The 24,019-nt window shown below is 33.7% G+C and overlaps 1 protein-coding gene across 50 annotated transcripts in view; it reads left to right on the forward strand.

Moving 5' to 3' along the window:
• The window catches only part of CLASP2 (cytoplasmic linker associated protein 2), a 164,783-nt gene that overhangs the window by 37,486 nt on the left and 103,278 nt on the right, over positions 1-24,019 (forward strand). For 44 of the 50 annotated variants that reach the window (XM_070492367.1, XM_070492372.1, XM_070492369.1 and 41 more), the window contains one exon: positions 12,407-12,553. In XM_070492367.1, coding sequence (XP_070348468.1) covers positions 12,407-12,553 — 147 coding nt within the window. Of the gene's footprint in view, positions 1-11,812; positions 12,024-12,406; positions 12,554-24,019 lie in introns of those variants that run through there. The other 6 variants (XM_070492401.1, XM_070492393.1, XM_070492396.1 and 3 more) reach the window with 2 other exon arrangements.

Raw genomic sequence — 24,019 nt, forward strand, 5'->3', positions numbered from 1 at the left:
AGCCTTCCTTATGACTGTATAATGACTTCTCTCTAAGGAGTTTGTCCCCTTGGGACTATGAGGAATGGGAGGCAAACTTACCAAAATGATGATATTGGTAAACAGTCATTTAAACTATTATGTACATGTTAATGGAAATATGATAGTGAATTTGGTTTTGCATGTTGTTATGGTTTATTCCAAGAATTTATATAACTTTTATATCCCCTTATAGAAATAAATAACAATGTAATTTTAACTGCTAATTAAGGCAAAAGCCATCAAAATTAACAAATTAAGTTCTCATATACCTAAGGGCATTGCCAAGTTTGTTTGTTTATTAAACCTTAGTTTACAGGAAACTCTAAATGTTGCATTTCGTTTGGGCCACATCCAGATTTTCTTTCTTTCTTAAATATTCTAAGTTCAATGGCTATCAATGTATATTTACTTAATTTTCCTTTTTTCAAGTAATACGTAAATACATTCAGACTGTTTAGGAATGTATTGATTTAAAAAATCGAAGTAACAATCTCTTATAAAGCTCAGAGGGTAACCTTCCTGCTCATTCTCTTTCTCTTCAAAATGGAAATACTTGTATTGGATTTTAGTGGTAATTAAAGTAACACACCTTTATTAAAAAATAAAAACTCTACACAATAAATATATTTATATATAGACACGTTATCTTGGGGTATATAGTTCTTAACAGTTTCATATTCCTCTGCATATTAGTCTCTCACATATAATACATTTACGTCACACTAGTGTCCTGTGAACATACGTAACAAATGGATTATGCTATTCCTAACCTATGTTTTTTATTCTTTTATTTTTAGTTATGAACTTAATACACAAACACCTTCTCCTTTTCAAAATTCAAACAATTCTTATAAAGCCAAAATCTCCTCAGAACCACCTTGCAGCTCCAAAACCAGGTGTAAGCAGAGATGAATACTTTTATTAGTACAGAGTTATCTTTTCCTACCTTTTACTGCTTTACATGCATATTAAGTATCAAAATAAGTGGTTTGTTTTGATTTTGTTTACATCAATGATATTCTGAATCTATTTTTGCCATTTACTATGTCTACTCAATATGGCATAGAGATTTTTTAAAATATCATCGTGTGTAACTGCTGCATTTGTCTGAACTAGTATACCATAGTATGGATGTATCATACCTGTTTCTTCTTTTATGGAATTTTAGATTATTTAATCACATATAGTTTTCCTAAATGATTCTGAAATAAACACCTTTGTACAAATCATATATGTGTATACACACACACACACCCCTATGTCTTAAAATAGTCTAAAAGTAGAATTTCTGGATCAAAGTTTTTATTCATTTCAAATTGTGTTAGCTATAGCTAATGTCCTCCAAAAGAGGCTTTACCACTTGCATTCCTACCAAACAGTGCCTGCTATTCTGCATTCTTTTCAGTTCTTGTTGTTATTAATCTTTTAAAAATTTGCCTATGATGGGTGAAAAATATCTCACCTTTTTAAAAACATCTCTGCTTTCTAACAAGGTTGATTATCTTTGTATGTTTGGTTATTTGTATTTCCTTTTCTGGGGATTGCCTTCTGGCATCCTTAGCCAACTTTTTGGTTAGTTGACTTTTTTGTTGTTTATTTATAGTTGCTCTTTATATATTCTGGTTATTAATCTATTATCTGTTAAATTTATTACATAAACTTAACTTCAAGGCCATATGAAAGATTTCATGAGCAGTTTTATTTCTAGGCAGACTTGGATTTGTAAAGCACTATAATGACTATCAATTGAAGAGTTCTGGAGTGGCTTTCAGGTGCCTTTCTGTTTAGCTGTTTTTATCCTTACCCAAGAGTATAAAACCAAGCAGTCAGATGATTGTGAAGCAGCTCTGAGCAGTCAAACCAGAGTTAAAAACCTGTAGGATTATTATGTGGCACTGAGCCCTGCAGTCTGCCTCAAAAACCTGCAAGAGGAATTTGGCCTTTTGTTGTTATGCTGCAGAATGGCTGGAAAGAAATAAGGTTTTGTTTCAAATAGACTGTTTCTTAACTTTTAACATTTCAACACAGTCTCTTATCCCAAACATGAATCTTCTAAAAAACATATACAAGTGATGATATAACCTTGGCTTTTTAGAGGTAAGCATTCTGGGACCACTCTAAACTGATATATGACTGCTGGTTTTGGAGGTGGGGAACAATAGAAAGAAGTTAATGCTGAATAGATCACTCGTCTCCCATACCCTTGAATATTCTATGTGATATGCTAGGATTGGGTAATTTAGATCACTGAAAGAAAGCAACCCTTTAACTTACTGGCAGAAAGACCAAAGTTTTTTTCTAGGAGCAATGAAAAAGGAAAAATGAGTCTATAAGGAGAAAAAGTAAATTTATTCAGCAGCAGTAAGTAGTGGGCACTAAGCTCAAAAATGTTAGCCTTCTTGAAACAGACCCATTTAACCATCTGGGTGCAAGGTATTGGGCACCAGGAGCAATATATCCTTAAACATGATGTTGCTAATGAACCTGAATCTTGAAGAAAAGGGTTACATCTTTTCTTTGTACATGAGGAATGGTGTAGTTGGTGTTCTTGACAGCTGTTATGACCTACTTGTAGCTGTCATGAAAGTGTTATTACCTGAGATGACCTTTGTAAAGGTTCTAACTAAACCTTATTATGAACCTCACTTATTTTTTAATTTGATACTATGATTATCATGAAATACATTATTTAATTTTATTAATACCAAATAATGGTTTAAATTGTGTTTGCCTCTTTACTTCATTGAACTTTTGAAAGTCTTGAATTTTTAAAAGGCCCCTCTAAAGAAAAGGGTAAAAATCTTCAAGTATGTTTTTTCTAGTGAGTTAATACTTACCTAGAAATTTTAAGAAACTTTATCACATTTCTTGGCCTCTTTTAAACTTTGTATGGGATGGACTTTATTTTTATAAATAAAATAGTTAACTAAGATTAACTATTCTATAGCTGAGAACACAACGTCTTCATGTGAATATTAAAATTTGGTCATTTTATTTTGAAGCACTTGGATTTTCAATTTCTAATCACTTTACTGAAATTTTTCATTTTAGTTTAAATTGAAGACAAAATATTTACTATTTGATTATTTTACTTCTGAGGGCTTGTGATTTTCTCTAGCTTGGGGAAATCTTATTTTTTGATAAGTTTCTCCCCTTTATTAGCTTTATTCTCTCTTTATGGAATTGTTAATAGTCAGATGTTGGGCCTCCTGGGTTGATTCACGTTTATGTTTTGTCTTCTCTCTTAAGTTTTATATCTTTCTCTTTTACTCTGTATTCTGGGAGATTTCTTTGACTTTCTCATCTAATCTTTCTATTAAATTTTAATTTTGGCAAACAGAAGTCTAAATGGTTCCAAGAACTTTCTTTTTCCTTTTTTGGTGGTTCAGTTTTTACAAAATCTTGTGTGTGTGCATGTACCTGTATGTAAGATATTGAGTGAGCCACCTGAATTGGGGATAGGAAGAGCTGAATGATGAAATCATTTTATAGATTTTGAGTTGTTCCTTGATAATCATTTCTGTACTTACTGGCTTAGAAGTTGTCGCTTCTCTCTCATTCTACAAGGTAGTTCGGTTTTCTCTGCTGTTTCATTCTGCTTCTGAGAATTCTAAGTTGCAGCTTTGCTGTGGTGTTATACTTCAAAAGCCTTCCATCCTTTTCATTTGCATCTTGTAAGAATTTGTTGCAATCTTTTAGGTGCTGCTTTCACATAACTCTCTACCCTGCCTCATTTTTTATTTGCTCTTATGATGGAACTTATCATTTTATTGGGGTTCCATTGCAGGGTTTTAAGCAAGAGAGTAAAATGACTCAAATTATCATAATTTTTTTAAGGAAAAATTTCAAACATACCCAGAAATAGAGAATATTGTGATAAATCTCCATTACCGCCTATTATCCAGCTTCAAGAGATTATCAATACATAGGCAATCTTTATTCATCTGTATCCCTACCTATCTTCCCCTATCTCTGCTATCCTGGACTGGGTTGTGTGTGTGTGTGTGCACGCACATATACATGCACCACACACATATATAAAATAAAGTAAAATGTCTTTTGAAAAGACAATTACAGTACTATTTTCACATCTAAAAAATTAACCCTTAGTATGAAATATTCAGTGTTTATATTTCCTCAGTTGTTTCATAAATATCTTTTTACAGTTTAAATTAGAATTCATACAAGGTACATCATTGCAGTTGGTTGATATATCTCTTAAGGCTCTGTTAATCTCTATAACAGTTGTCTCTTTTTCTCCTCTTGCCATTTATTTGTTGAAGAAAAAAACATTAGTCAGGTAAAGTTTTCCCACATACTAGATTTTGTTGATTGTACTTTCATGGTGGTTTTATGTTTTTGTTTTTATATTTTCTGAAAATTGAAAATTCTGCTAATGACTTGAACACAATCAGGTCTGATTTGGTTTTGTTTTTTGGGGTTTTTTTGATACAAATTTTTTATGGGTGGTATTGTGTATTTTTGTCAGAAGGCATACAGTGCCTGTCTTTCTTGGTGATATTAGTATTGAACAGTGGGTTCAGGTGTTATCAGCCTGATCTATTCTTTATGAAGTTTCCCCTCAGCCTTTCACTTAACAGTTTCACTAGCCGTTGGTCCAAATGGCTTTTTCAGATCCATTTTTAGAGGATCGCATTGTCTGCTTTGTGGTTTGGAAAGTTAAGAATAGAAGCCAGGAGACCAGTTAAGAAGTTGTAGCACTATAGGCAGAGATGATACTGCTCTGGTCTTAGATTAGGAGTGGCAGCAGAGGTAAAGAGAAATAGGTGGTTGTGAGATATGACTTGGAGTTATATACAACAAGAACTGTTGATAGATGATCCATGAGGGGCAGAGGAGAACTCGGAATGAGGTTTCTGGGGCCCGCCCCGTGGCCAAGCGGTTAGGTTCACGTGCTCTGCTTCACCGGCCCAGGGTTTCGCCGGTTTGGATCCTGGGTGTGGACATGGCACAGCTCATGGGGACATGCTGAGGCGGCATCACACATAGCACAACTGGAAGGACCTACAACTAGGATATACAATGGTGTACTTGGGGGCTTTGGGTAGAAGAGAAAAAAAAAGAAGATTGGCAACAGATGTTAGCTCAGGTGCCAATCTTAATAAAAAAGAAAAGAATGAGGTTTCTACATCATAAGCTTGAGCAGCTGAATAGATGGTGGTCATTTACTGGGATGGGGGAAGACTTAGGGAGAGCAGGTTTGGAGATGGTTTTGGTGTTAGGTTACCTATATCAAATTAGAGAAGTGTTTGAGATATCCTTGGGGGAAATGAATAGTAGGCAGTTGAATATATAGATCTGGAATTCAGAGGTTGCCTAGGCTAGAGACAAACATTTGAGAGTTGTTGGTGTATCAAAGATATTAAAACTGTTGAGAATGGATGAAGCCATTTAGAAAGTGTGTATTCTGGAGAAAAGGAAGATATTCAACATTTAGTGGTTGGGTAAAGGAGGAATAGACTGAGCTAGAGGGATCTGTGAGGTCAGAGGAAAGCCGAGGAGAGTATCTTATTGTAAAAGCAGAGTGGAGAGTGCAGACAACTAAAAGTTGTTTGAGTTTTCTAAGACACCTACGGTAGCTTGTAGGGATTATTGTTTCCTAATATCAGTTGCTAATTTAACTGTTATATGTGACCATGGTCATTGACAGATATGCCAGAGTGTAAAACAGTTCAGAAATTCCAAGTCCTGTTGCTCATTGTTTTAATTAATTGAGAATAAGGAAGGATATAGTAGCCTCAAATGAAAAGAGGAACTTTGGTATAAGAAGCTACTTAATATGAAACAGTACATTTTGCACATGAAAATCCACGGTGTTGTGGGTTCTTCTTACTGAACTGGTTGGTTCATTGAAGAAAATCCACACAAAATGTATTTTGTTTTTAATGAGACACGATAGAAAGTTTGGACTTGCTCTTTGGTTTGCCATGTGAGATGGAACATATTTTTCATCTTTTATATGAATTCAGAAGCAGAAATTTTAGGTTTTAGAATACATGTACCCCTAAAATTGAAATGGAAAGTTTAAACAGCCATTTGAGTATATGGCTTTCCTTTGAAGGGAAAAAGAAAACAAGGAAGGGACTTGATTATGGTGATATAAATTTACAGTTTCTTATCTGAAACCTTGGGAACCAGTTGTATTTTGGAATTCAGCGTGTGTCATATTTTAGAAAAGTAATATGGTCATACACCATTTATTATTGTAACCACTCCGACTGGTCTGGAGCTGCACCTTGTAATCAAGCACATTAATATTTTTGCAGCTAAATGTACACAAATTCACAGTGAGTAAAATAAAGATTTGCATAACCTCATGTCAGTTCACATCATATTTTGCCATACACTGAGTTCAAATCGGTTCAGATTTTGCCACCAAATGAATTTAAAAAGACAAAACAACCTGGATTTTTAGAGTTTTTTGGCTCTCAGGCATGCAGATCTGGGATTGTGGGTCTATAATATCCCCGTGCTTCCTGGGGACAGCTTTCAAGTGTTATGTGAAGGCCACAAAAGGTAAAGCCTTATCCTATTTGGGCTTCTTTTTTTCTGCCCCTCTCTTTCCGTCTGTCCCTCCCCTGCTGTCTTCTCTTATCCTCTTCCTCCTCCTCCATTTCTTCCTCTTCTATTTCCATCTCTTCTTCCTCCTCCCCTTCTCATCCATTTCTGCTTGTCCATCTGTTCCTCCATCTCCTCCTCCTTAATTTCCATCTCCTCCTCCTATCACTATTTCTTCCTATCTATCACCAGCATTCCTTCTTTCCCCATCTTTTCCTCCTCTTCCATCATCTCTTTCTCCTACTCTTATCAAGTCCTCTCCTCCTATTTCTCTCCTTCTTCTCCATTTCCATTATATGTATAACCACTGCAGCCTGCTCACTTTATTAGTTTCTATCCTGTAATACTTTTTAGTATGTTCATCTTGTTCAGTTTCTGCACCAAATCATGGTATTGGCTTTTTGAAACATTGGAGTGAGAACAGAGGTGTCAACACAATCATAATTTATAAGTTACTTTCTGTATTTGATCCTTTTTTTGTTTATTCAGTAAATATTAAAGCACCTACTATATGTATCCTAGGTCATTTTTTTCGCATTTATCTTCCAGTTCACTAATGATCCCTTGATCTGTGTCTGATTTTCTATTATGCCTGCCCACTGAATTTAAATTTCAGTTACTGTATTTTTATTTCTAAAAGTTCTGTTGTTTTTTTTTAAAAAATCTAAATTACTTTTTATATAATTTTCTGATCCCTGAAGTTACTTTCAAGCTTTCTTAGTAAATCTTCCAAGTACAGGTATTTTATAGTCTGTGCTTGATAATTCTAGGATTTGAAACGAATCCATTGCTATTGTCTATTTCTTCTTATTTATTCTTGCTCATGGTGTCATGCCGAGTGGCCTTTGGAAATTTATTTGTGCAAATAGCATGAGGCCAGAGTCTTCTTTTCCAGGAATGTTTTACATTTGCTTTGGGTGTTGCTTGGAAGTACTACCTGAGCAAGGTTGCCGAATTTAAGGGCTTAAGTGTCTTGAACACCCAAGCTGTTGACCTTAATGAAGTACTCCATTTGATTTACTTCTCTGTTGTTCTCTTTTGAGAAAAGTTTGAAAAGAATGTAAGAAGATAAGAGCTTACTTATGGTTCACATTAATATTAAAAATATAGTCATTTGGTATACCAGCTGTGGGAAGGAAGAGTCTCTTATTAGACTCTGCATCTTATGTGGGTTTTTAATCCTGTTCCCTTTGCCCCACAAGGCCTTCAGAATAGAAGTTAAAATGTACCAGTTTTGTCCTTGTATTTCTTACTATTTTGTCAGATATATATTGGTCTTACAAAGATTTTTTTAAATATATATTTTATACAGTGCTTATAGTTGTTTGCCTTTGGAGTTTTGTTTCAAATCACCTAGTAAAGCTTTTACTGGAGACCGAAAGTCTCCCTTCTATGGATTATGCCATTCTGAGCTTTGTTCCACATGTTGGAGATATGGCAGTAGGTAAAATAGACCAAAGTTCTCACCCTAGTAGATAATACATTTCAGTGGGAGGAGACAAATAATAAAATAAGTAAAGTGCTAGATAAAGCAGGGAGATAGGTGTATATCAGTAGTGTCAGGATGTTGGGAAGTTTATGATTTTAGTATGCAGAGAAGATGTCATTGAAAAAGTAATAGATAAATAAAGATCTGAAAGAGGTGAGTAGACAGTGTAGCTATGGAGGGGAAGAGCATTCTAGACAAAGGGTACAAGTGCAGAGGCCCTGATATGAGTCGCAGCAAGGAATATAATGGAGCTGTACTAGAGAGAAAGATGGAAAGTGAGTAGGAGATGAGGTTGGAGAGACCTCTGTGGTATCTGAGATCTAAGAGATCTTGGACTCCTGGTAGGCCTTTTTATGGAGTCATAGGAGGATTTTGAGCAGCAATGTGATGTGACTTTGTTCAACTCAGGGCATAATATTGAGAATAAACTTAAGGAGGGCAAAGGTGAGAAGCAGGAAAAAGATATGACAGTTATCCTGGGATTGTTCTAGGTAATGAGGTTCTAGCATAAACAAGAGAACGTTCCCGCCCACTTCCAGTTGAACTTCTAGTTCATTCATAAAAGTATCTTATTTCAGGAAGTGGTAGGTGGTAGAAGAGATATAGCTGATTTGTTCTGATATGTTTTAGTTATTAAGAAAATATTTTTAAGCCTAGAATATTTGTAACTTCTATATAAATTACAAAACATTTTTAATTTGGCTGCTTGTGGTGATGTATTAGTTTTATGAATTATTTTAGCTTATGGTAAAAAAAAGATACAGCCTTATTAGAAGTGGGTAAAAGTTTATTTCCCTCTATGTTTGTAGATTTGTCTGTTTTTCCTTTTAGTTCTTCATTTTTTGCTTTATGTATTTGAAGCTGTGTTACTGTGTGCTAAAAAATTTTCCTTGATGTATTAACCCCTTTATCATTATTGAAAGTCTCTCTTTATCTGTAGTAATGCTTCTTCCAGCTGCTTTGTTTGAAATTAGTATAGCCACACTAACTTTATTTTGGTTGGTGTTTGCCATGGTCTATCGCTCTATCATTCTACTTTTAACTTTTATGTGAGCTTACCTAAAAGTATATCTCATTCAAGCAACCTATTTTTAAAAACTCAGTCTTGCTCTTTTACTTTGAATATTTAGTTTATTTACTTTTAAGGTAGTTACTGATGGATTTGATTTGATTTGATTTGATTTTTGCCATTTTGTCTTTCATTTCTATTTTATCCACTTGTTTTATATTTTTTTATTTCCTTTCCTGCTTTTCAATTAATCAAATATTTTTTATTACTTTATTTTTCTTCTATTTATTTATGTATACATTTACTCTTATTTTAGTGGTTACCCTGGAGCAGAGGTTGGCAAACTTTTACTTACAGGCCAAATTCAGCAGCCCCCCTTGTTTTTGTACATAAAATTTTATTGAAACACAGCCACACCCATTTGTTTAATGTATTGTGTATCACTGGTTTGGCACTACAACGGCATAATTGAGTAGTTGCACTGAAAGACTACATATATGTATGGTTTGCAAAGCCTGAACATATTTTCTGTGTAGTCCTTTTTAGAAAAAGTTTGCCAACTCCTGCCTTAGGGCAGTGGTTCTTAAACTTGAATATGCATCAGGGCTTGTTAGTACACAGATTGCTGGCCGCCCCCCCGCCCCCCCCCCCAGAGTTTGTGATTCAGTAGATTTGGGTTGGGGCCTGAGAGTTTGCATTTCTTTCTTTTTTTTTTTTATTATTTTTTTTATTGAGTTATTGATAGGTTACAATCGTGTGAAATTTCAGTTGTACATTAATGTTTGTCAGTCATGTTGTAGGTGCACCACTTCACCCTTTGTGCCCACACCCCACCCTACCTTTCCCCTGGTATCCACTAAACTGTTCTTGGTCCATAGTTTTAAATTCCTCATATGAGTGGAGTCATACACAGTGAGAGTTTGCATTTCTAACAAATTGCCAAGTGATGCTCAGCTGCTGGCCAGGGGCTACATTTTGAATACCGCTGCCCTAGAGGTTACAGTATGCATCTTTGACTTATTACAATCTAAAATAAATTACTGTGTTTACTACTTCCACAATAATGCTAAAAGCGTTAGAACCCTTTACTTTGCTTACCTCTTAGGAGCACTATTTTATAATAATCTCAAACTGGCAACAACTCGAATGTCTATCAACAGTATAATGCATATTAATAAATTGTGGTATATTCATATGCTAGAAAACTATGAGAAATGAACATGAATCTTCCAAACATTATATTGAGTGAAAAGAAGCTAGATACCAGAATACATAATGTGTGATTCCTTTTATATAAATTTCAAAAATGAGCAAAACCAACTATGGTATTAGTCAAGACTAGTTAGCTTTGGTAGGAAAAGAAATACTGACTTTAGGGGGTCAGTGAGGGTGCTTACAGGATGCTGATACTGATCTGTTGGTCTAGAGACTGTTTACACTGGCATGTTCATTTTGTGAGAATTCCTTGAGCTGCATACTTATGATTCATATACTTTTCTCTGCCTTATTTTGATCAAAAGTTAAAAATTAATTTCCTAGTAGTTTGAGAATGTTAGGAGTTAATTTTTTTTAATGGTAGAGACATTTACTCTGTTCAATTCTTGTGTGTATAGGAACAAAACACTGTTTCCATGGAAACTTCTGGCTACTCAGTGTTTCAGTACCTATCTTTCTGTAGATTTGTGTCTACTCTGCCTCTCTTAGCTACGTTTTTTTACGTGGTGGTGGCAAAAAAGTTTATTTGGAATTCTCTTAGTGTTTTTAACAGAGCGGTCTATGTAGAACTTAGATTTTAAGTGATCCAGACTGGCTCCCTAATAGTATTATGCTAAAAAAGAAAAAAATATTTTTTAACTATAAGATACTTTTTTCCTATAAGTTGTGCTATTTAAGAAAAAACACTTGCTGAAATGGAATGTGGCTTTATTTTAGGGTGTCTATTTGATTCTCTTTTTTCCAATAAATGAAACAGTCTTACATTTTTTGGGTGTATTTTTTTTTAAATATGTTTAACAGTTGGAGTTGAAGTATCCTTTTGTAGGGATGATTTGGGTATTTGTAGTTGATGTGGTGTTTGCATAGGTAAGGGAGCAGATTGAAAGGAAAAGATTCTGGCACATTGCTCTGAAGGCTGTGGTGAAGCTGCTTCTCTGCCTCGCCCATCTTGTTTGTCGTGATTGGTTTGTGCGGGGTCCTAGAGAAAACCATCTTCTCAGACGAGTAAAATGCATACATCTTGTGATTTTTGTGGGGGTGGGAGTGGGGATGTTTCATTTGATACAAGGAGATGATACTAGTGTGGTCATTCATAAATATTATAAAAGGATCTTTGCAGAATATTTTGGAATCATTTATACAGATTGTTCAGTTTGGTTTCTAAGGCCTAAGTAAACAGCAGATTGTAAGATTAGAGTTAATTATGCACAGTAATGAGCACTGTGATATTCCGTGTTTTACTGATGCAATAATAAGCGTCCCAGCAGAATGAATATTGCATAAAACCTTATTTTCTATTTGTATAAATTTTCATGTGAATTCAATAACAGAAAACAAATATAGGTTTATAAACCTTTGGTATTGAATGCCTTTGAAATTTTGATATAGAATAAGGATTGCAGCTGCATACAGAATTTTTAAAATACGTGGAGAATTTTTACCTTTCATCTGGCAATAGCTGCCATAAGATGATGTCACCTTGTAGCTGATTGGCTGTTATAGCACCTAGGGCAGGGAAGAGAAAGAAAAATGCCGGCGCAAACCTCAGTGGTGGTTCTGTGGTTGTTTCTGTCTATTTTTGGTAGAATCTTTGATTAGTATCAAATCTACTGTATTTGGCCATGTGAACTATTGGGAGCATCCTAGGGTGAGGGAAATTAAGAGCTTTCAGAGGAATGAGGCGACTGATTTGCAAACGGATCTGTGATTGTAAGTTGCAGAATCTGGGTATAAGGAATAAGGCAGGGTGTGCTGGAAGATGCACTATGGGAGGAGCTGGCAGAAAATGCTGATATGAGTAGCAAAAAAAGGAAAAATGCTTTTTACTATCTTTAGAGTTAATATATTTGGTTTTATGTTTTGACTTTATGAATATAGGTAGGAAATATATTACAATCTGATTTTAAATTACACTGAGCTGTTTTTTATAGTGTTAGCCAATATATAAATGCTTAGTCAAAGGAGCTTTATTTTGTATTATATATCTTACAAAGTAGTGATTTCATATATAGCTTTATTTGATTTTTGAGTCGTAAGGAAAATGGAGCAAAGCTTGGTTCTCTTAAAATACGTTTTTCTAATGCTTTGTGCAGATAAAAGCTTTGATGATGAAGAATCAGTGGATGGAAATAGGCCATCATCAGCTGCTTCAGCCTTCAAGGTTCCTGCACCTAAAACATCCGGAAATCCTGTCAACAGTGCAAGGAAGCCTGGTTCAGCAGGTGGCCCTAAGGTTGGAGGTAATGTAAATCCATTTCAAATCTGATGTGCATGCCTCATGCCCTTGATATGGCCACACATACTTAGGACTTCAGAGGAATATGTTTATTCATGACTGCAGCACTGTTGCAGATCCGGAGAGTCTGTTGCAACCCAGAAGAACGTGCTGCCGTTTCGAAAATGTTTAAAATATTATATATTGCTATTTCCTGTCAGAACATATGTGAATTAGTGTTTTCTTGAGAGTATTTATTTTTCAGATGCCATTTTTAAAGGGAGATCTTTAAGGGTGTTTTTTGGGTTTGGCTTTTTTTGTTTTTAAAGAGAGAGCAGGTTTTTCACAATTTAGCTATTAATTTTCCGGTGCTATAGTTGTTAAGGAAATACTGATTTATTTGATGTTTTTACGCAGTCATCGAGTTATTGAGTGTTAAATACTCCAACGTTGAAAAAATGGTTGAAGATACTGGCTATTGAATCATTTGTCACAATAGGAAATGGGTGGTGGTCTAGTAAAATTGCCTCAAAAATAAACAGGAAAAAACTGGTTTTATGTAATTATACAGCACATAGTACAGTTTTTTTTATCAGATTAGAACTGGTTCCAGCATATTGTTTATCTTAAAAAAATTTATGGATATTTTTTCATATTCTAATTAGAAAGCCGTGAGTACTTTCTAGCTGCTAGTTTCTGCCAGGTCTTTCTGGTAGAATGAATTCTGTAAGAATAAGGGTAATCATTTAATGCAAAAAGGACTACAGTTTCTTTTTCTTTTCTTCTTGTTAATTAATTTGTGTTCTAGTTATAATTTGGTAAAACAGTTTTTTCCTTGTTTATCATAACTGGTGGGAAAATCATGGTCTTCAGGATTTTTGTTTTTTCTTTTTGTCTGTAGTTCTTTTATTAAAAACAGAAAGGAAAGAAAAAGGAACTGTATATTTTGACCAGGTTCTGTAAGTTGTTTTCTCTTGATCTTTCTATACAAGCAAACATTATTTTCCAAGTCTCATGATATTCTAAATATAGGAAAACTATCATAAATATTTCATCTTAACTGTCTTTAACTAATGTGTCATATAACTAGCAAGAAAGATGGTATGATATATGTATATACACATATATGTATATATAAATATGTATATGAATAAATAGATAAAATACTATGAAATAGAAATGTTTTACTGATTTCTCTGGATATTTTGAGTAATTTACACTTAGTATTTTAATTATTTTCTTTTTGTTTTGCAATTATGGGAGTGTATTCTCATCCAAATGTTAGTTATCATATCCTATTATGTGATATTTTCTATTATGCATTCTTAGGTATCTTGATGAGAAGTATATGACATTCTATGGTTTCTTCCTTTTGTAACAAATGGCTACCTTCAGTTATTACAAAGGGAATATTTTTTCTTGTTTTTGAGTTATAGATTTCTAATCTATAATAATTATTTCATGAAACTGTCTTATTTGACTTAAAATGGATTAATATTTGAAATGTCTGGTGATAATATTTAATATCTTTTTGAATCTGAGCCAGTGGTTTATAGTTAGCTCTGTTTTTCACGTTTTACTTTTCTCTTGGATGAAAATTGAGATTATATTTTACCTACCAAAGGTCACTTAATTCTGATTTTATCCATCTGATAAAATTCTTTTTTAAAATTCTTTTTAAAGAATAAGAGACTTTCTTAATGTCACTCCCCCTTCTCTGGTTTGTAGTCCTACCAGATATGAAAATGTTAGGTACCTTTCGTGATTGTAGTCATTAATCACTCATACAAATTATATCCATCTAGGCAATGACTCTTGATAAAAATAAGGGAGAGGCTTTCATTCCTTCCTCCTCCTCCTCCTCTTCGTTTTGACAATTGCAGATTCATTCTGCAACTGTTTGTTTCTTTTGTTTGCCACAGCTCATTTAGGTTCACTGCTCATTTTTCTAAGAGCTGCTAGCCAGAGGATATTGATATTGCTTCAGAAATTAATGCTATTTTTGACTATCAGTGCTTCTTTGAAAATTTAACTTTAGATTTTCTGTTCTTGGCAGAGGCTTATTAATTTTTGAACTAGTTGTAGAAAGTTTTCTTAGAGTTGTAGAATCTTTGAGTTACAAGGAACATTGGGAGTCATAGAGTTCAATTTATGGTTCAAGTATAGCAATCTCATAATATTTCTTATAGGTGATTATTCAGCATCTGATTAAAGTAATATGTGCTCATGGATTAAAATTTGGAACAAAACTCACCTGTAATACCACTACATGTAGACATAATCAACTGATAAGTTACAATATACTTTCTTCCAATTATTTTTATGGTTACTTTTCCAATTATTTTTAAACATACAAATATTTTCTTAGGAGGAGGAAAGAATTGGCACCACTCATTATGTAGTTTTGTATACCATTTTTCTTGCTGATATTCTACCGTGAACATTTCCTCATTGTCTTAAATTATTAAGTGAAAACTATTCATGGCTCAATAATATCTAGATTGCCTTCACTATTTTCTGCTCTTATAAACTGTGCCATCATTCCTTTATGTGTATCTTTCACAACATCTCTGATGATTTCCTTGGAATAAATTTCTAAAGTTTACTAGTTTCTTGTGTTCTTTCAGTTAGGCATGGTGTCCTCCAGAAAGGTTATAAGCCCATTTCAATTCTGGATAAACTAAGTCTTTTTTTATATTGCATTAAAATCTGCCTCCTTGTAACTTAAGCAGGGAAGATGAATTCTTTGTTAAAACAATACTTTCAAATACTTGAAGGTTGTCATGTCTCTCTTTATAACTATTCTGTTTTCTAGACTACATTTTCTTTCTTATAAGTTTATGTGGAATAATGGTGATTCAGTCCAGGCACTTTATTTGCTACTCCTAGGTATATAATAAATGGATAGGTATGATTAGTTCCTAACTAAAGGAATATGCTAGGTGGAGGTATATAATAGTGGTATAAGCCAATCACAGTACACTGAGTTTAACAAATTTTTTTTCAGGTAAGATTACCAAAATAAAAATAAAGTGAGCTTCCTTGAAACCTTGACTGAATCTACTTTTGGAGTTTTTGGAGTTTAATTTACTTTTCCCAGAGATATATGACAAGATTAAAGAGATGTATGCTATTTTTTAACAAAGTGTGCTATCCAATTAATTAAAGACAGTAGGACTTCTGTTTAATATTTAGTGTATGTTAGTTTTACTTTGTTTTTTGGCTCAGTGTGCCAGCCTATTCTACTCATATTGTGGTTGTGTGGGCTTTAAAACAAGGAGAATCAAAGGGTTATGAGTTGCTCCATACCGATATATCATTGCTATAAAAACCTATATTAGGTGGTTTACTAATTAGAATAAAATCAATTCCCTTAAATAATCCATTTTCTGAATAACGTAACTTCATAATAGGAATTAGGTAAACATATTTTCCATTCTTTTGGCTTAATAGTTTGGAATACAGTTGCTGAAGGTACAAGATTGTTTAAAATATTTATATCTCTAGTATTTTAGGTAATAATTAAAACGTTCTTGAGTTTTCTTACATATATTCTCATTTAAACCTCAAAACCCCTGAGTTAGGTACTTTGTTATCCCAATTTTACTGATGAGCAAACTAAAGTTTGGAGAAGTTAAGTAACTTGCACAGGGTCGTGCATCTAATAAATGGGCAAAACACAAAAATCACTTTGCTATACTGCCACCCACACTAATTTCTCTGGTTAAAAAAGGATTCTTCTAGATCCTTTAGCTCTGAGGTTGTAATCTACAGTAATGATCACTACCATTCAGGACCCATAAATTTAAAAAGCCTCAACTGGTATGATTCCCAGCAAAATAGAATATTTGTAAATAAGCAAACCCTTAATTTTTTAATTGGAAATAGAAATGCTTTTTAGTATTTTCTTGTTGAAATTGCCTTTTTAAAGTTCATTTTCTGAGTTATAATATCCCTTTTCCTATATTTTGTCTGCTATTCTTTTTAGAAGGTAAAGATGGAATTAGATGATGATATAATTGTTATTGTTTATAATTAGTATCAGATTTTGAGTTTAGTGATTTGTCATTGAGGCTTGTATTTAATCGTTGAGATACATCATTGCCCAGATTATCAATTCTCAAAGTTCTGTTCTTCTCTCTCACTTACTCACTCACTCATTCAGGTGGACAGAGTATTTTCTCTCCATTGTTTCTATCTAATATCAAAGACTACTTTGAAATAGTTTTAACTTTCAATTCTTATAATTAGGTAATTACCACCATTTCAAATTCAGTAGTGCTTACTCATCTTTAGGATATCTTATATTTGTTTTACTTCATTTATGTCTGCCCTGAGGTTCTATTAAGAATGTCCAAATATCTATTTTCCACAATTTATGCTGGTCATTCCCATTTTTTTTCTGTCATGCAAACAACAAAGTTGTTCTTTCTTTTAAATAAATAGAGATCATGAGAATTGGTATATGTTTAATAAACAAATTTCACATAATTTGTTGTTTAATCTTGGAATCCAAATTTTTAACTGATAAACCTGTTTCTTGTTTTTGTACTTTATATAAAACCAAATAACTTTTCTGTTTGTGTTTTGTTTTCTTTTCTTCCTCTCTTCTTCCCTTAATGAGAGGGGAAGATACTAAACCGAGAAGATTTTAGCCTCAGGAGGCCTTAAAGATAATCTGACCCCAATTCAGATGAAGAGACGGAACCTCAGAGAATTAAATGATGTATCCAAGATCAGACAGTTTTTAGCACAGAAAAGAGGAGGACCCAGTGCTTAGCCCACTGTCAAGGGCTTCTTCTTGGATCATCTCTGGGTCATCTCATAACTAATGCTGCATGTGATACATATTTCTTATTTTTATTCCATATAACAAAACACTATAATTGACACTTGGAATTTAGGGATTGGCCAGTCACCATTCTGTCTTAAATTACTATGAATCTCTTATCATTGACTATCCATTATAAGATGCCCTCGTGCTATCTATCTTAACTTTGGTTTTAAGGTAAATATGATTCAAGTAATTAACAGATAAGTTATAAATATAAATCAATGTAACCTAATTGCCTACTGTTTATACGAATATATGTGTTTTGCTGTAGTTATTTTCTTTGACCTTTGTTTTGTTTTACCTCTTGGGCCCAACTTAAAGTGATAAATTTTATCGTACAGGTTTATTTTTTGAAGCATTCAGAATGTTTATAAGAGAAGGGAGAAAATAGTATAAACAGTCAAACTATTTGATTAAAATTAATAGGCAAACTGAAGACTCACTCTCTTCATAGATAAGTTACTGTCCTTATCTGCAGCTGTATATAGAGCCTTTGTGCAAGGCTTCATATTAGGCATTGAGGAGACCATCTGGAGTGTTCAACGTTTTAAACTTACGAAGATAATTACAGCATCTGTCTGTGCTCATTATTTCACCAACCAGTGTTAATATTGTTTGCATTTTGGTCCTTCCATACTTCATTTGCCTATACTTTTTGACTGAGATTTTGGTGTTAGAAAATTATGGTCTCATACCAGTAAACAAATTGAGTCAAGATTGGCCTCAGAAAAGAGTGATATATTGTTAATATAGATCGTACATGTGAGGAATTTTCCATTAGACTCAGCATACTTGATCAATATAAAGTAGAATTTTGTACCGTCCTTCCTTGATATCTGTGGGGCTTTGGTTCCAGGACACCCTGGATACCAAAATCCCCTGATATTCAACTCTCTTATATAAAATGGCATAGTATTTGCATAAAACCTGCACACATCCTCCCCTATACTTTAAATAATCTCTACATTACTTATAATACCTAATACAATATAAATGCTATGTAAATAGTTGTTATACTCTATTGTTTAGGGAATAATGACAAGAAAAAGAGTCTGTACGTGTTCAGTACAGATGCAAACATGGTAGACCTTTCAGTCTGTGGTTGGTTGAATCTGCTGATGTGGAACCCACAGATATGGAGGGCCCACTGGAGCAACTGTGATTCTAGGCTTATATTTATCACATACGTTATAATATAGCTGAATTGGTAAGAAGCATTATTTCTATGATGGGCATGTTTTAAATTTAAACTAAATTTTTTGATTAACTTGTCAATTTTCTTTTTTAGAACCAATTTATGTTACTTACTAATGAAAATAAATGTTATTTAATTTTTTTAAATATAAAAAGCATGCTCACTGTTAACAAGTCAAACAATAGAGAGATGTTTGGAAAAAAAATCTTTACTAGTATCTTGCCTGTCTAATCTCATTGCCCTGAGGTGACCAGTGTTAAGTTTGATAGGTATCCTTCCACATCTTACTCCATGTTTATTTGTATAGGTATTCAGATTAGAGTTTATTTTTGTCCACATTAAACATACTAGTAAACGCTTTGCAACTTGCTCTTTTCACAGAACATCCTTCCGTCCTTCCACATCAAGAATGAGAGTTATTGCATGCTTTTAACAGCTATACAGTATTCCACATTATTGATGTACCATGAATTAATAAACTATTTCCCTATTAAAGTCATTCAAGTTGTTTGCAACTTTATGCTATTCCAAAGAATCCAGATCTCCATGTACTTATAAGTTTGGACATTCTGGCACTTCTAATCTGTAAAATAGATTCCTCTAAATGAGATTGCTTAATTAAAGGTTGTGTGGTTTTGTTTTTTTTTTTGAGGAAGATTAGCCCTGAGCTAACTGCTGCCAATCCTCCTCTTTTTGCTGAGGAAGACTGGTTCTGACCTAACATCCATGCCCATCTTCCTCTATTTTATACGTGGGACATCTACCACAGCATGGCTTTTGCCAAGTGGTGTCATGTCTGCATCCAGGATCTGAACCTGCGAACCCCAGGCTGCCGAGAAGTGGAACGTGCGAACTTAACCGCTGCGCCACCAGGCCGGCCCCTGTGTGTGTTTTTATTTTAATAAAGATATTATTTTACCTTCTCCAGCATTAAATGTAACAGCCTTGTTAATTACTGCCTATTTTGATGGGTGAAAAATGGTGCTTTCTTTTAATTTTCATTTTTCCATCCACCTGTCCATCTGGCCAACAGCTAGCACATATTTACTGAAAGCTTTTAGTGTGCTGCTACTTTTGTAATCTCTGTGAAATATTCGTGAACAAAAACAAAGACCCTGCCCTCCTGGAGTTCATATTTTAGTAAGTTTAGAATATTTAAATTCATTAATAGGAATTAGCATATCCTCTTCTGTGAATTACATATTGTTATTATTTTCCCCCTTTTTTGGGGGGGGGCTGTTTTGTCTTCTCATCAATTGGTTACAGTTTTTAAAATATTAGGCCTTTTATTCTTTTGTTAAAAGTTACAAATATTTCCTCGGTCTCTCTTTTGCCTATGGCATTTTTACATCAAAATTTAAAATTTTTGTTATGGTAGGTAAATAAAGTATCTGTCCTTTTCTTTTTGACTTCCAAATTTCCTGTCTTAAATAAGAAGGACTGTGGTCCACTCCCAAGCTTATACAAATATTCTAATTTATTCTAAAACATTAGTTATTTTACATTAGTTTGTTCTATATATCTGGAATTCATTTTTATATAAGGTGACAGTATATCCATTTTAATTTATTTTCTTATGCATGACCAATTAATATCCATGCAGTTAAATAAAACATTCCTTACTTCATTGAATTCAGATACTACTGTATATGTTGGTTAGTTTCTTTCCTTTTTTCCTGATGTATTTATCTATACCTACTCTAGTTTTATAGTGATTGGTTTCCCAAACTTTTTATTATGAAAAATTTTGAATGTATATCAAAGTTGACATACAGTGAACTCTTATCACCTAGATATGTAATAACTAGCATTTTGCCATATTTGATTTCATTCTCTCTGTATAGATAGATATATTCCCACATATATTTTTTTTTCCATCTCAACAGTTGTAAAGTAAATTGTAGACATCATGACATTTCAGCCGTAAATATTTAATATGCATCTCCTAAGGCTTAAATACATGCTCCATTATAAACATAATGCCATTATCATATGCAAGAAAATTCCATAATATATTATGTATAAAGCAATCCCCTTACCAATTTTTATACCCATGACATTGACTTTTTTGAGGAGTCTAGGGCGGTTGTCTTTTAGATTGTCCCATGTTCTGGATTTGTCTGATTTCTTGGTGATGTCATTTAACTTGTTCCTCTAGCTCTTTTATAAGAAGTGATTCTGTGGGGCCAGGAAGAAAAATTTATTCTGTTTCTTAGTTCAAGAATGCCCTCTTCTGTTGGTATGGTGAAATGCAGCTTCTTTACTAAATGATACTTGGGGGGTTTTCTACTTCTGATTCTATGATACCATCTTGTTTCAGTAGAGCCCTTCTCTTCGTGTTTTTTTCTTTATCCACCAAGCTTTGAAGGGATGCCTCCCTCTTCTAAGTGCTACTTACCTCTAACTTTAGTTGATGTCTATGTTCCATCACTACCAGGATCCTCCTCTTGCTTATAATTTCCTCTGATACTTCTCTCCAGTGAGAACTCTGTAGTTATCGTTGCTGGTCTTGTATGTTTATATTGCCCCATTCACTTGTAAATTGAAGCTTGAAGCATTATTTGTCTCTTAGTTGTACTACAAGTATGTGCTGTGAGTAATTTTATTTGCTCTTCTTTTTGGTCTCGGTGGTTTTTGAAGTATTTAGTTGAACATTTGATTTGAATTTGGATGACTACCATTTTCCCATGGGAATCAGAATGTCTACTGTAAGTTTTAATATTTGGTAAGGAAATACCTTTTTTTTTTAACCTAGATAATCCATTATCTCAGCATTTTGTTGAATTTTAGGACATTGTTATCGAATAGTTTTACTTTCTCCATTGATCTGAATCACTTCTTTGTCATATATCACAGTTTATATATTTGTGGATCTGTTTTTGAATTTATATTTTGTTCATTCTAATAGTTGGTCTATCTCTGCACTAAAACCTGATTGTCATAATTATCATAGTTTTGTAAGTCTTGATATCTGGTAGGGCAAGTACTCCCTCCCTTTACTTCTACAGGAATATCTCGGCCCATTCTTCTTCCAAATAAATTTTAGAATCACCTTGACAAGGAACCCTGTTGGAGGCTTGATTATTACTTAATTAATTTGGGAAGACTGGACATCTTTATGATACTGAGTTTTCCTGTCCATGAACATGTATAGTTTCCCATTTTAGTATTCTTTAATGTCTCATTAAAATTTATGATTTTTCCCCCAGAAGTTTTTCACGATTTTTTGTTTTGTTTTTATGTGTTTGGTTTGGTGTTTCCTAGATACTTTAAAATATTTGTTGCTATTGAACGTAGTATTTTTCTTTTGAAATTATAAAACTTTATTGAAAGAAATTTTAAAAGGTGTAAGTAAATGGACATAACTATATCCCTGGATAGGAAGACAATATTACGAAGATGTCACTTCTCCCCAAATTCATCTATAGATTCAACACATTTTCTTTTTTTTTTAATTGAGGTAAAATTGACATTCAACGTTATATCAGTTTCAGTTGTACAACGTAATGATTTGATATTTGTATATATTGTTAAATGATCATTATAAGTCTAATTAACATCTGTCGCCATACATAAGTTACAGTATTTTTTTTTTCTCATGGTGAGAACTTTTAAGATCTACTCTAGGGGCCAGCCCAGTGGCTTAGTGCTTAGGTTCATACACACTGCTTCGGTGGCCCAGGCTTCAGAGGTTTGGATCCCAGGTGCAGACCTATACACAGCTCATCAAGCCACATTGTGGAGGCATCCCATGTACAAAATAGAGGAAGATTGGCATGGATGTTAGCTCAGCGACAATCTTCCTTGAGCAAAAAGAGGAAGATTGACAACAGATTTTAGCTCATGGCCAATCTTCCTCACCAAAAAGAAAATATCTATCTCTATATATATAAGATCTAACTCTCTTAGCAACTTTCAAATATGCAATACAGTATTATTAACTATAGTCACCATGCTGTATCTTACATCCCCATGACTGACTTATTTTATAACTAGAAGTTTATACCTTTTGACTCCCTTGAGTCATTTCACCCACTCCCCATCCTCTGCCTCAGGCAACCACGAATCTGTTCTCTGTATCTATGAGCATGGTTTTATTTTTGGGTTCCACATATAGATCGTACAGTATCTGTCTATCTCTGTTGGACTTATTTCACTTAGCATAATGCCCTTAAGGCCCATCAACGTAGTATTTTTTTTTAAGTTAAAATTACTAATTTTGCTGCTGATGCATAGAAATGAAATTGATTTTTGTATTTTGATTTTATAGCTAGTCACCTTGCTAAAGTTTAATTTTTAATGATTTTACTATATATTATTTTGGATTTTCTGTCTACACCAGGGTTTGGCAAACTACAGCCAGCAGGCCAAATCTGGCCTTGATATCTGGTTTTAGAAATAAAGGTTTATTGGAATACAGCCACACCCATTCATTTGTGAAGAGTTGAGTAGTTGCAGGAGAGACCGTATGGCCCATGAAGCCTAAAATCTTTGTTATCTGGCCCTTTACAGAAAACGTTTGGCAACCCCTGATTTAGATAATGATATCTTTAAATAATGGCAGTTTTTTCTTCATTTTCAGTGCACTTACTTTTTTTCCACTTGTATTCTTAAAAGTTAGTTTTGCTAGGTACATAATTTTAGATGGACAATATTTTCTTCTTTAAAAACTTGAGTTATTAATATACCCTCTTTGGTTCCCACTGTTGCTTTTGAGAAGTCTATTTTTCCTTTCTAGGTGATAGATTGTCTCTGTCATCAGTGTTATGCAGTTACACCTCAGAGATCTAGGTGTGGATATTTTTTTATTTATCCTTGAGTTAGGTTGTGCATCTGAGTCTATAGATTCCTGGTTTTCATGAATCTAGAAAGTTTACAACCATTATCTCTTTTAAATATTGCCTTTCTTCTGTTCTCTCTATTCTGTCTTTCAGGTACTCCCGTTAGATATATGTTAGACCTTCTCATCCTGTCCTCTATATCTCTTTATATCTTTCCGTTTCCCTATTTCTCTTTGCCCCATTCTGGGTAGTTTACTCAAGTGTATCTTCCATTTCTCTAATTATTTCTTCTACTGTTTAACCTTTCAGGCAAGAGTTTTTTTATTTCAACATTTATGTTATTCAATTCAAGTTATTGCATTTTCCCCCCAAATTTCTCTCTTCATTCCTAATGCCTTTTGTTGATTGGTGTCTTTGTAATTCTACCCACATTATTTCTTCAAATGTTATATTCACATCTGTTCTGAAATCTTTAACTAGACAATTCTAATATCTGCAGTTCTAAAATCTATTATTTGTTCCTTGTGACTTCCAGTTCATGATGGTTTGCCTTCTTATGTATTTGAACTTTGATTCTGAGATCATTGCTGTAACTTAATTGGGGGGTGTTCTTCAGGTACAAATTGAGGATTCTAGAAGCTTTTCTCAGAGAAGATTTCTTCCTTCTCATTACTGGAGAAT

This window comes from Equus asinus, chromosome 21 (genome assembly GCF_041296235.1).
Source record: "Equus asinus isolate D_3611 breed Donkey chromosome 21, EquAss-T2T_v2, whole genome shotgun sequence".
NCBI classification, from domain to species: domain Eukaryota; kingdom Metazoa; phylum Chordata; class Mammalia; order Perissodactyla; family Equidae; genus Equus; species Equus asinus.